This window comes from Malus sylvestris, chromosome 5 (genome assembly GCF_916048215.2).
Source record: "Malus sylvestris chromosome 5, drMalSylv7.2, whole genome shotgun sequence".
Lineage (NCBI taxonomy): Eukaryota > Viridiplantae > Streptophyta > Magnoliopsida > Rosales > Rosaceae > Malus > Malus sylvestris.
The window spans coordinates 22,682,227-22,693,661 of NC_062264.1; the positions used below are offsets into that span (position 1 = coordinate 22,682,227).

Below are 11,435 nucleotides of genomic sequence, written 5' to 3' on the forward strand. Positions count from 1 at the left end.
TAGTCATTCAGATATATCAAATAAATCAACCGTGTAAGTATCAAATAATATATTAGCAATGACCCATTCATTTATTTGATACAGTGTAAGGAATGCCAGCATTATTCTAATCAAGTTTTTGCAAAGTCTTCAACTAATGGTACATTGTTTATCTTGGGTTGGATTTGGTACAATCGTAATCACATTACTTCTCTAAGAGGTTCAGTCATAACGCTTAATGAGAGAGTGAGGCAGAGACTATAGAGCTTTGTATCACAAAACAAAACCCTGGCTAAAAGGTACCGTGTGGTTGCTATGGCCTTTTAGGCCTTGTGTCAACAGAAGTAACTTGTTGACTTCAGCTGTTATAAGTGGGTTTGGCTTAATGGGTTCAGCTAAAACCCGAAACTATTTCGAAGCCCATTTGACATTTAACCTCCATGATAATTGATTAAATATTTTAATTAATTTTTTAATCTAATAATTTCTAATTGAAACTGGTTTCTTATCTTTCAGTTTCAATTACAATTACATATCAAAACTGACTTGCGTACTAATTTAACATCATTGTTTTCACAGTCTAGTGATATTTGATTCACTTGTAAGTGAGAGGTATTAGATTCAATTTTGCCAAAAGCGAATTTAAACCACATTATTGCTATCTCAATGTGAGTATACTCAATCCTCTTCCGCTCAGTATAGATAATATCGTTTGTTAAAAAAAAAAACAAAAATCATTTGTCAAAAATCAAAATATTTTATTTTGAGTTTAAAGTCACCTAAATCAGTTTTCTTGTCTTTCTATTACAATTGTATATCAAACAAAGTAGAGAGAGAGAGAGAGAGAGAGAGAGAGAGAGAGAGAGAGAGAGGGATAACTCTATACTGTTATATATAAACAAAGTTGACACTGTCATAAGCGTACATTTCAACTTCCGTGATGGTATTGAACACTCAAGTACAACTCTGTACCGCTGTTTTCCCTCACTTTTTATTGTCTTAAAGCATACATTTATGAAGGTGTCATCACCAATTTCCAACTCCAAGGTACCACAAAGACACTGGAATGCTAACCTGTGTAAGTTACACCTCTCTCCCTTTGCAACCTGATGTTCTTTGCGCTCCATTACTCCTCGGCTGTCACTTTACTCACTCTAAAAACTCCCGTTACTCTTCTACAAACTCTATGCAAGAAAGAAGCTTCCAAATCCTGTGTCCCAAGTTCTAAGGAATTTATAAGATTGTACTGTATAGAGCATCAGCCGAGGTTAGGAAAACTGGATTAGATGCTTCTAAAATGTCTACTTAAGTTATGCTTCCTTCACTCCAAGGACAGATTGCCAGTTCGAATGTCCCGCTGCTGGTGTGTGATTCCCTTCCCCAGCCGTAACTGCGAGGAGCCAAATTCTCCTGGTTTTCCAGTGAAAGAAGCAAGCTTTGGTTGAAACCATCTTTTCATGGCTAACCCACTGATTTTAATTTTTCCATGTGATTCATTTCCTTGGTACGGTAACCCAAGCCTTCTTAATAATGCTGCAACTGACTGACCAATCCTGTCAAGCAAAGATGTCTTCACATTAATAATATAAACAATATACACTTCTCTGAGAATCCATGAATTTTGGGCGAGTTCAGATGATGTGCATGCAGTTTTAGTACAGATGTTACCCCAAAACACGTTACCTATAAATCGACCTATGGAATCATTCACTTGGACCTGAAACCTGGTTTAATTGACTGTTTAACATAAAGCTTGACCTTTGAGAAGGATTAGTGAAGTCTATCTGTGAGCATGTCTCGAAAATGGAAATCCGAATAAATGTTATATAGCATTAGGTAGCTGATAATTTGGTATTCAACATGATTGAAGACTTCCGTACTTGTGTAGCAGATTTTGATACATGTAGGTTTAGTTGTTGTGCTTATTTATTTTTCTATTTTGAAAAGCCTAGAGAGTAGTCATTACTCATTAGTCATGTATTCGATGATTTGATCTTCAAAACAAATAGCTACAAATTATGTATATGTGTTGTCATCTTAAAGGCACTTTTTCTTATCTTGGTTACTAGCGCGCACTTATCAGTGTGGCTTAAATTCAACTTACTAGACTTACATGCTGTCAGACTAATAAAATAGAAGTTGCATAAAGGCTCATTTGATTGCATACTATAACTGTTTGAGTAATAATTTTCACCTTCCGGCAATGTTGATTGTCTTCCCTTTGGTAGACACAATTTGTGTCTTCTCTACAGGCAGTAAAATGGTCATGTTGGGTAACTTTGCACCTGCAAGATATACCACAGTAAGGGAGCAATTAAGATTTCGGCTTCATACAAAAGAAAGGCTCACCTTTTTATCTTAAATTTCCGTTCTCTGAAATCTTAATTTTCACAAATTCTTTCAATTCAATGTTCTGGCACTGAACTGACTTGAAAGTCAAAAGTCAATTATCCTTTCTTTTTTTTCCTCGAACAAGCAGAAAGATATGTAGTTTCTATTACCAGCAGCAAGTCGATGTCTGAGACCTCTCAAAACGGTCAAGATGTAAACCTGCCAAGTTTGAAACATGATTTCATGAGTAATTCATCTATCACTTGTCCTTTTTTCGGGAGGTCTGGTTCTCTCTCTCTTTCATCTCACTGACATAATCGTCAGATAGCTATGTTTATGCTACTAAAGACAAGCTATCAAATTCAGAAATCTTAAAGGAAAATGAAAATATGGATTCCTAGAAAAGCCAAAGACTAAAAAGAGAATCCAGAAAAGATGTAAAGAAATGCCTGTTTACTGAGTGAAAGGTCAACCCTTAACATAACTTTCTCTGAGGAGTCTTCAGAAATATCACAAAACATAAACTGTTACCTTCGCAGTTAAGAGAAAGTTGCATGGAAACTAATGGGAGAACTCACCTCCGCAGTATGCATTTGCAACTTCCTTGCGTCAATAACAACAGGACTTGCTTTGAAGGATACACATGGAACAATTCCAAGTGAAGCAGCTTCCTTCAAGTACGGAACATTATGAAAAGTTTTACATTTAGTTTTGCAATAACTCGAGTTCAAGAAAAGCACTGAAAATTTTAGCTTCCAACTGACCTCCAGTAATGAGAATGCACGAGGGTCATATTCACCAAACCCATCTATCAATGAACAAAGGTTTGAAGGTCTTGATGTGTCGGCAGATACACCAAGATTCTCTATAAGCCTATTCTTGAATGATACATCATAAGGGAGCTGCAAGCATCCCAAGACTTGTGATATAACTTCAATGGTGGGAACATTACCAGCTACTATAGTTTTGCGGTAGACCATTAAGGCCAAAGATGCCCTATAGAAACAATGCAATATATAGAAACTGGTCAGACAACTGATTTTAGCCTATAAACATAAATTATGATTTTTTATTTGGTACGTAGAACTTTTAGGACAAACACAGAGATACTAGTTCTTATTCTCCTTCCCCCCTTTTCTGCTTAGGGATCACAAACCTCTTTATAAAGGTATACCATTACATACGAGTATAGAAGTGACAGTCAGAAGATCAGTAATATAGCTTTTGCCGTTATGTTCATGCATACCAAACAACTGGAGAACACTTTCCAAATACATTATTTTACTTTTCTAATCTCCAACAACCAAAAGTCTTACGACCATCACATAAGTCAGTGTCAAATACCATTCACTATCAACTTGAGGCCGATCAACCGACAAAGCAGGTTCACCAAGTGTACATGCCTTCTCAGATCTCCGTAAGCACATGCCTTCAAAGAGATGAAAGGTTATATAAAGGTGTAAAAGACAATACACATGCAACGTAAATTAGAAATTAAACAAATGAATGTTTGAACAACAAACAGTGCAACTGTCCAATTCATCATTCCTTAAAGATCAAAGAATAGCGCAGAATCAAAGCAATTGGAAAAGGAGATGCATATCCTATCTATAATTCATGTATCTCCACTACCTAACAATGCTATAATTAATCGTAATTATATCTGTGCATATATTTTATCTCAGTAATGATTATGGATTATAATTTTCAAGTTGTACTTTTTCTTTTTCTTCTCTTTGCATCTAAATGAACATCGAGATCATCTCATTTTGAACTTTCTTACAAAGAGAAACTTGTTATGGGAAAAACATTGAAGTAAACCAGTTCACAATACCGACATAAGTCAAGCCTCAGTAAGAGGATTACATACTTTTACCAGATCACTAACACAACAAGAAAGGCTCAACCCAACACCCTCTCATAACTAATATTAGCTTAAATTGGTATCTATGCACATCAAATAGGGAAAATAATACAACCTAAATATAGTAGAGATTAACTTTAAAGATGGCTAGGATTAGAAATGAATTTGAGACATCACAATAGTAGGAATTCAAGCTGGTGATTTGTTGGCAAGACTAGGCATCTCGTTAACAAAACAAACATAAGTTTGGTAAAGCGTTAAAAGTTCTATTGAAGGTTATAATAGATGACTTTTTTGGCATCTTCTTTCAAAGTTATTCCCTTATTACAATGGAGTATCAGTTTGCAAATCAATGTGGGGAAAATGAATTTATATTCATTCAGAAGCCAAACCCAAAAGGACAAAGAATTCAGTAACTACTGTATAAAACTCACCAATAATGCATCTACACATGACAAGGTTTGGAGCAACACCATCCTTTTCGGCTTGAGAAAGGAGCATTTGTCCAGATCCTAGGTCATCCTTTCTACAAACAGGGTGCACAGAAACACAGGTGCACATTTGCATTTCCATTAGAAATGACATACAAACCAGTAATTATCATAAGCACTACATCAACTCCAGAAGACTCACTTTTCACTTGCCACTATAAGTATGGAGTATGTTATGCTGTTTGGACGCAATCCTAATCCCTTCATTTGTGATAGAACTTCCATAGCCTTCTGTAGTTGATCCCCGTCACCTGAAGTGTGAATATTGGCATCTCATTTAAGTTTGCCAGCGCACAGAGACGTATTCTACATAAATGCCTCAGAAAATGCGGCAATTAAGGATTCCACAAAACAGAAGGAAACGTTATCCTACCTATTCCCACATTATTTTGGAAAGACAATATGGAAACATGTAGAGACTTACACAAGGCAGTGATTAAAGCATTGACTGTTGAAACAGATTGCTCAATTTTGGTGGCCTTGAGATACTCATAGAGGTCCAGTGCTTTCTGCCAGTTTTTAGCCTGAAACAAAAATTGCAAATGTGTTATAATTATAATTAAAGAATGTTTAGCTGCATTAAAAAAGGTCTACATGAAATGGAAATAAGTATGGAAGTTAATCCCAAGATTTTTTCTCCTCGTCACCTGATTGCACAATTACTCTCCTTGTATGGTTTACCTAGACATCTAAAGCCACTTCAGCACCATGCAAAAGTGACATTTCAAACAGTATGTTACAATTGTACTGGGTTGAAAAACAACAAAGAAATTGTTAGAAGCTACTATAGACTTAATGACAAATACTCGGACACAAAATACTAAGGGATTTTTTTTTTTTTTTTTTTTTTTTTTTTTTGAGAAGAAACGACAACACTTTATTAAAAAATAACATGAATTACAAAATAGTGGATAAGAAATCCACCAACTAGCAAAACTAGCTAAGACCTCTCAAGAAGATCTATTTACAAGTAACATAACCTCAACCAAAATCATTTTACGGCGGCTAACATATCCCACACTATATGAGAAAAAAGAATAATTCTTGAACTCATTTGAAACTGATGCCCAGTATCTTACTCTACCCCATAGTTATGCTACCCCAACTCCTTTATAATCCTCAAAAACTCTTCGCTCCAACCAGATGTTCCAAAAAACTGCCAACACCAAACTGCCCCACAAAGCTTTAGCTTTCCTCCCCTTTCCTAAAGCCTTAAACTTGGTGCTTAGAAGCTTGAAACAACCCTTTGGAATGACCCAACTAGCTCTAACTTCCTGAAACAATTTCCACTACAACTGTATTGAGTAAGAACAATGGAGAAAAACATGATTAACACTCTCCTCCTCAGATTTACACAAGCTGAACCAATGGGGAGAAATACAAATAAAAGGCCTTCGCCTTTGAACTTGGTATGGAAGGTATGAAAACACAATATACATATAAATATTAATTTATTCAATACAAAATGAAAAACATAGCACAAAATTCAGTCTGGTTTTCTTGATTTTGGGATTTTATTAAATAGTTTTGAATTTCTATTCATTTTCAGTTTGCATGTTTGGACCATACTAACTTGCCTATGAACAAATTAGGCCTAACTATTTAAAATAAATAAAAAAATTAATTTAACACAGAAATGCCTATGTAAGACATACATTGCTACAGGCTCCCATCAATGAGCTGTAAGATACAGTTCCAACTTGTATTCCCCGATTTCTAGCTTCGTGTAGGATACCAAAGGCAGCATCTAGCTTTCCAGCATGCCCAGCAACATCTATTAGTGCACTGAGAAACATCTGCATGAAGGCCAAAAGCTTATTGAAGAATTGTATCGGAAAAGTAAATCTCGTTGACTGAATAAAAAGATCACAGAACACATTAGAATCTGTTTCCTTCCTCCTAAACACAATCAAGGATAGACTGAAAGAGAACACAGCTGTAACTTTCCCTCCTAAAGACCCATGTGATTTCCTACCTCTCTAAACCAATAAAAAAAGTTCTCCTTAACATGCTCAGAATAATTGCTTGAAATGGAATTCATCTGTATTTTCCACTTCTTCTACAGACCATTTTGATTCCATATCTTATGTAGACCAAATAAATTTAGTGACAACTAGATTCTGAAACAAGTCGACCAGTGTTGAGACAATTTCAACTAAAATTTATTGCTCAAGTAAACATGACATGGGAAAGATCTAATGCTGAAAAAAAAAATACCTCATCAGGGACCACGCCTTTACTAGTCATGTCACTATACACATTGCAAGCAAATTCCCAATCACCTGTCTGGCTGCAAGAATTAACAGCTATGGTGTAAACCTCAGAGGAGCCCCTTATCTTATATTTATGGACCAACTTATATACTTCTCGTGCCCGATCAACCTACAAGAATGAAGCAATCTAAATTGATTAAACATAAAAGAAATAACATGGAAGTAGAAACACTGCACGCACCATAAATTTCAAGAAGTTGACCCTGCAATTTTTGTAAGAAAATGATAAACCTTACCTGACCAGCATTTGCGCATGCCTTTATTAGAGCACCGACGGTAGTGTGATCAGGTTCTATAGGTTGTGTTTCTGCCAGCATTTCTCCTAAAACGTCAAAGGCACGATCAACTGCTCCTGATTGACCACATGCAGTAATAAGCGCATTGAATACAACTCGGTCTGGCTTCACCTTCTACTGCATGTAACATTTTATCAGCATGAAAACTTTATGCAGGAAGAAACAAGAAACTATACCCTTTCACAGAAATCAAGAGGTTGATAGAGTAATATTAGTAACAAGAGATTGAGATTGTAAAGTGTCTCAGGGTACCTTAGACCTCATTATCCCATAAGCACCAAATGCCTTGGCCACTTCCCCAGCTCTGCCACAACCATCAATCAGTGCCCCATATGTGTGAACGTTTGGCTCTACTCCAGCATTAACCATCTCATGGAAGACCTAGGGAGAGATAAAAAAAACACGTAATTGAAATACCACGGGAAACTCAAAGCAAGACACCTATGCAGAGGTTCTGTTCAAGACGTATCGTAAAAAGAAGACAACAATTTACCAACTAGGCATTCATTAATTACAAAAGTCATAAATGGAAAACATAGTGAAAATATCAATACTTAGTTTAAGTGAAATCAAATTTAAAGCTTCAGGAACAAATAAAAGCTGATACTAGAATTCCAATTGAGGCATAGATGAGAAAACTTCAGTTAGAGATTCAAACAATCTAAAAATACAAACAGAATGGAAGATATCATACATCAAACATCGTGTACACTTTTCCACTTTTACCGCATGTTGATATCAGAGTGGTGTAAAGTTTGCAGTCGGGCTTCAGTCCAGCCTCCCGAGCAAGTCTCACAACTTGGAAAGCTCCTGAAACCACAACAAAGATATCATGAACTGACTTTACGCTAAACGATTAATAGCTCTGATATAGTGTATAAAAAAATTTACCCTCTGAATCTTGAGAACTTGCACAGACAGTCATGAGCATATTGTATGTACTCAATGTTGGATTGGGAATCAGTTCAATGAAACGAAAAGCTTCATCAACAGCCTTTTTCGATTTGCAGTTTTCAAAAAACCTTGCATGATAAACCTGATGCAAGAAAACTCAATAAAATATAGAAAATTAACAGACAAGAACGAATCATTAACTGATTACATCCTTACCTTATTCATATCCAACAAACCCCTTCTTTGCAAATCTTCAAGCAACTTTAGAGAGTCGGCTAACCTAAAAAGCCCGTATTATTCAACGATCGGCTTTTAGATAAGATATATGGAAAACAAACCAACTTATATGGACAATCAAGAATTTATGTCAAAATAATTCTATTTGGGATCTGAGAATTCATATCTAGGGATTTCAGTAAGTTAATATCTAAAGTTCATAAGGATGTTTAAAATGCAAAGAACTGTGTTATTGAGGGGTACAACCGAAAAATTACGAAAATTCACATTGGTTATATTTAGTCATTTAAATTCAACTTTTTGTCATTTCAATTCAACGTTTAGTCATTTCAAATACATTACACTCAGTAATTTTATTGTTGTTCAACCAATGTAAAGTTACTGTAAAAATCCAAAACCATTCTTACAAATTCGTAAGTTGAAATTGAGCTTGTGAAATATAACATGTACCTCCCATCCTTAAGCAAACGATGGTAGGCACCTAATTGCTCTGATAGAATATCTCTGTCATTTGTAAGAACACCATTTGGGTGAGGAATCTGGGTAGCCGAATTTCTTATTTCTCTGTCGCTTGCATATCCACTGCCATTTCCCAAGTCCTTTCTGCTGTGAACTCCTTTATAACTAGCACTATCTATCTTTCCTTCCATAGACTCTGAACAAATACCCTTTTTATAAAGTCAGTAAAATGGGAAAAAAACTCAAATTTCTAAGACTTCCGCAAATTAATCCAAAAAATTTACTTGTTCAAATTACCATATAGATATCAAAATATGGTCTTTTTCTTCTGGCAATGGCATTACCTGTAGTGTGATCGGAAACTTGTGGCAGTAAACCGGCCCCTGTCACGGTGCTGTTTCGTAAAAACGAAGATAATTTTTTACCATTCATGCTTTCTTCTGATTTTGTCTCAGACTTGTTTCCCTCATAAAACATGTGAAGCTCTTCCCTCACTGATTCTCTATGAAGCAAAGGAAATCCAGTAGCTTCACCCACTTCACTGACTTTATCCACTTCATCTTCTTCATCGCCTTCATCGGTTTCCTCATCACTCACAGAATCAGGCTCCAAAGCCACGCCGAAATTAGATTCGCCTACTAATTTGGAGAACTCCTCAGAAATTGGGTCGTAATCAACACATTCAGACCGTTCCTGTTGCTGCAGCTGTGCCAATTCTGCAGAGAAACGAAGCGGTTCAAACACCGCGGTTGATTCGAACACCAAAGGAGAAAGCGACTCCTGCCCTGAATTGTGAAATTGCAGCACCGGCGTCGGCGCCGGCGTCTCAATTTCTTCAACTTTGCCGCTCAAACCATCAAAACCAAGAATCTTATTCTCTTCAATCGGAGCTTTACCATTAACCTCCCTAATCTCTCTGCCCCCAACATCAAAATTCTTCCGGGGCTTGACGGAGCGATTGAAGTAGACGACGGAGGCAGCAGAGAAGGTGACGACGGCGACCACGACGAGGAGGGAATGCGAATCCAGAGAAGCTCTGATGAGAAACTTGGAGGGAGGAGAGCGGTGACCTCCGTCCAAACTCCTGCGTTCTCTGTGGGAGCGGATACCGCCGGCGAACGGGCGGAGGCTCTGGCCGCAGCCGAGAAAGTCTCTACGAATCGATCGGCGATGGGAAGAGGAAGAAGAAGAGAGAGGAGTGCATGAGATTAGGGTTAGGGTTTGAGGCTTCGCGGAGAAGCTCATCTCCTAGAGAGACAGAGGAGAGAGAGAGAGAGAAGAAGAAGAAGAAGAGCGAGGAAGAAGATATCAGAAATGGTGAGTGAGGAGAGCACTGAGAGAGAAACCAACCAACTGCCTTTGCTTTTAATTTAATCCGTTATTTTTGTTGCTCATCCATTTGCTGCTGACGTGGCAAAATTCCTGGTTCCGGTTTGGCTTTTATTATTCTGCATTCTGTTGGATATGAATTGTTTTTGGTTTGCGGGCTGTCGTCACCTGCCGTCCTCGCCGCCGATGCGTTGAATTCTTTTTTTTGGACTGCGGCCCAAGATAAAGCAATTCTTTTGTAGGCCCAAAAATATCCAGTCCGATATCAATTTTTGTAGCCATCTTTTTTTTTTTTTTTAGGAGAGAGGTGAAATTAATTTAAAGAGATACTTCGGTAACGTTCAAGGCTTCGAGAGTCATAAAAAAGAGCGTTTTTAGCTTGGGGAAGAATATACCCATCCCAAATATAAAGATTATTACATTTATGCTAGATGGAAGTAATGGCATCTGTTGTGAAGTTTGATTTCCTATAAACGTGGTTCCACTCAAACGATTTGAACGAGGAAACAAGCTATTTTATATCATCAACAATGGTTCTAATTCTCCAAGGCACTACAAACTTTTCAAAGACGGCATCAATGACGATCTTCGAGTCTCCTTCGACTATGATCTTCTTGAGCTGACGAAGTTCTGCTAAATTCAGAGCATCTCGAAAAGCCAGTGATTCTGCCATGGTAACAATATTAGGTCCAAGATGACGAGAACCAGCAAAGGCAGGCTATCCCTGATAATTTATAATGATAAAACCACTACAGCTGAATTTCACTCCAACGAAGCATCAAAATTGAGATTGTAGAAACCTTCTGCAGTATAACCAGTCCTTAATGCTTGTAATTGAGGGTGAATGAGACAAATTAATAAATAATTTCCGAACTTCCTGAGCTTGGGTACAATAAACAAAACGGTGCAACTGGTCTTCCTTTGCATTCGTACATAAGGGGCAAATAGTTTGACCATTAGGGTGATAACAGTATATAAAGCAAGCTTAACAGCTTGTGATCGTGTGGTTGTAATAGTGACAAGTGTAGTCATCTTGTAATCATTGTGATAGCTTAGAAAGTAAGCAACCTAGTTAAATATATACTCTACATAACTATCATTGTAATGATGTGAAAAAATTAGTGAAGTATCAAATACATTCTCTGTATAAAATTCTCTCTCTCTCTCTTCGAATACTGATTTCTTCTTCTGCAAGAATACATCCCTTCTATACCTGTTGGTATCTTTACATGGTATCATTCGCCGGAACAGCTTCGTGCTTAACGGTTTCTTGATCTTGGTT

General features: G+C 37.0%; 1 protein-coding gene across 3 annotated transcripts; it reads right to left on the reverse strand.

Moving 5' to 3' along the window:
• Window positions 1–850: 850 nt before the first annotated feature.
• On the reverse strand, window positions 851–10,180 carry LOC126621046 (pentatricopeptide repeat-containing protein MRL1, chloroplastic). Of its 3 annotated transcripts, none has more exons than XM_050289407.1 (18): window positions 9,169–10,179; window positions 8,816–9,020; window positions 8,345–8,408; window positions 8,126–8,270; window positions 7,929–8,044; window positions 7,487–7,615; window positions 7,175–7,348; window positions 6,883–7,047; window positions 6,321–6,461; window positions 5,090–5,189; window positions 4,808–4,916; window positions 4,609–4,700; window positions 3,655–3,739; window positions 3,075–3,306; window positions 2,889–2,981; window positions 2,481–2,529; window positions 2,174–2,264; window positions 851–1,532 (listed from the first exon to the last, which is right to left on the reverse strand). In XM_050289407.1, the coding sequence occupies exons 1-18, from the start codon at window positions 10,067–10,069 to the stop codon at window positions 1,301–1,303; spliced, it is 3,123 nt and encodes a 1,040-aa protein (XP_050145364.1). In that variant the 5' UTR covers window positions 10,070–10,179; the 3' UTR covers window positions 851–1,300. The 3 variants fall into 3 exon arrangements, 2 of the variants coding, with proteins under 2 accessions (XP_050145364.1, XP_050145365.1); XM_050289408.1 differs by having other exon boundaries at window positions 8,816–9,033; window positions 9,169–9,312; XR_007622778.1 differs by lacking the exon at window positions 851–1,532 and having other exon boundaries at window positions 2,200–2,264; window positions 2,329–2,529; window positions 9,169–10,180.
• Between the last annotated feature and the right edge of the window lie 1,255 nt (window positions 10,181–11,435).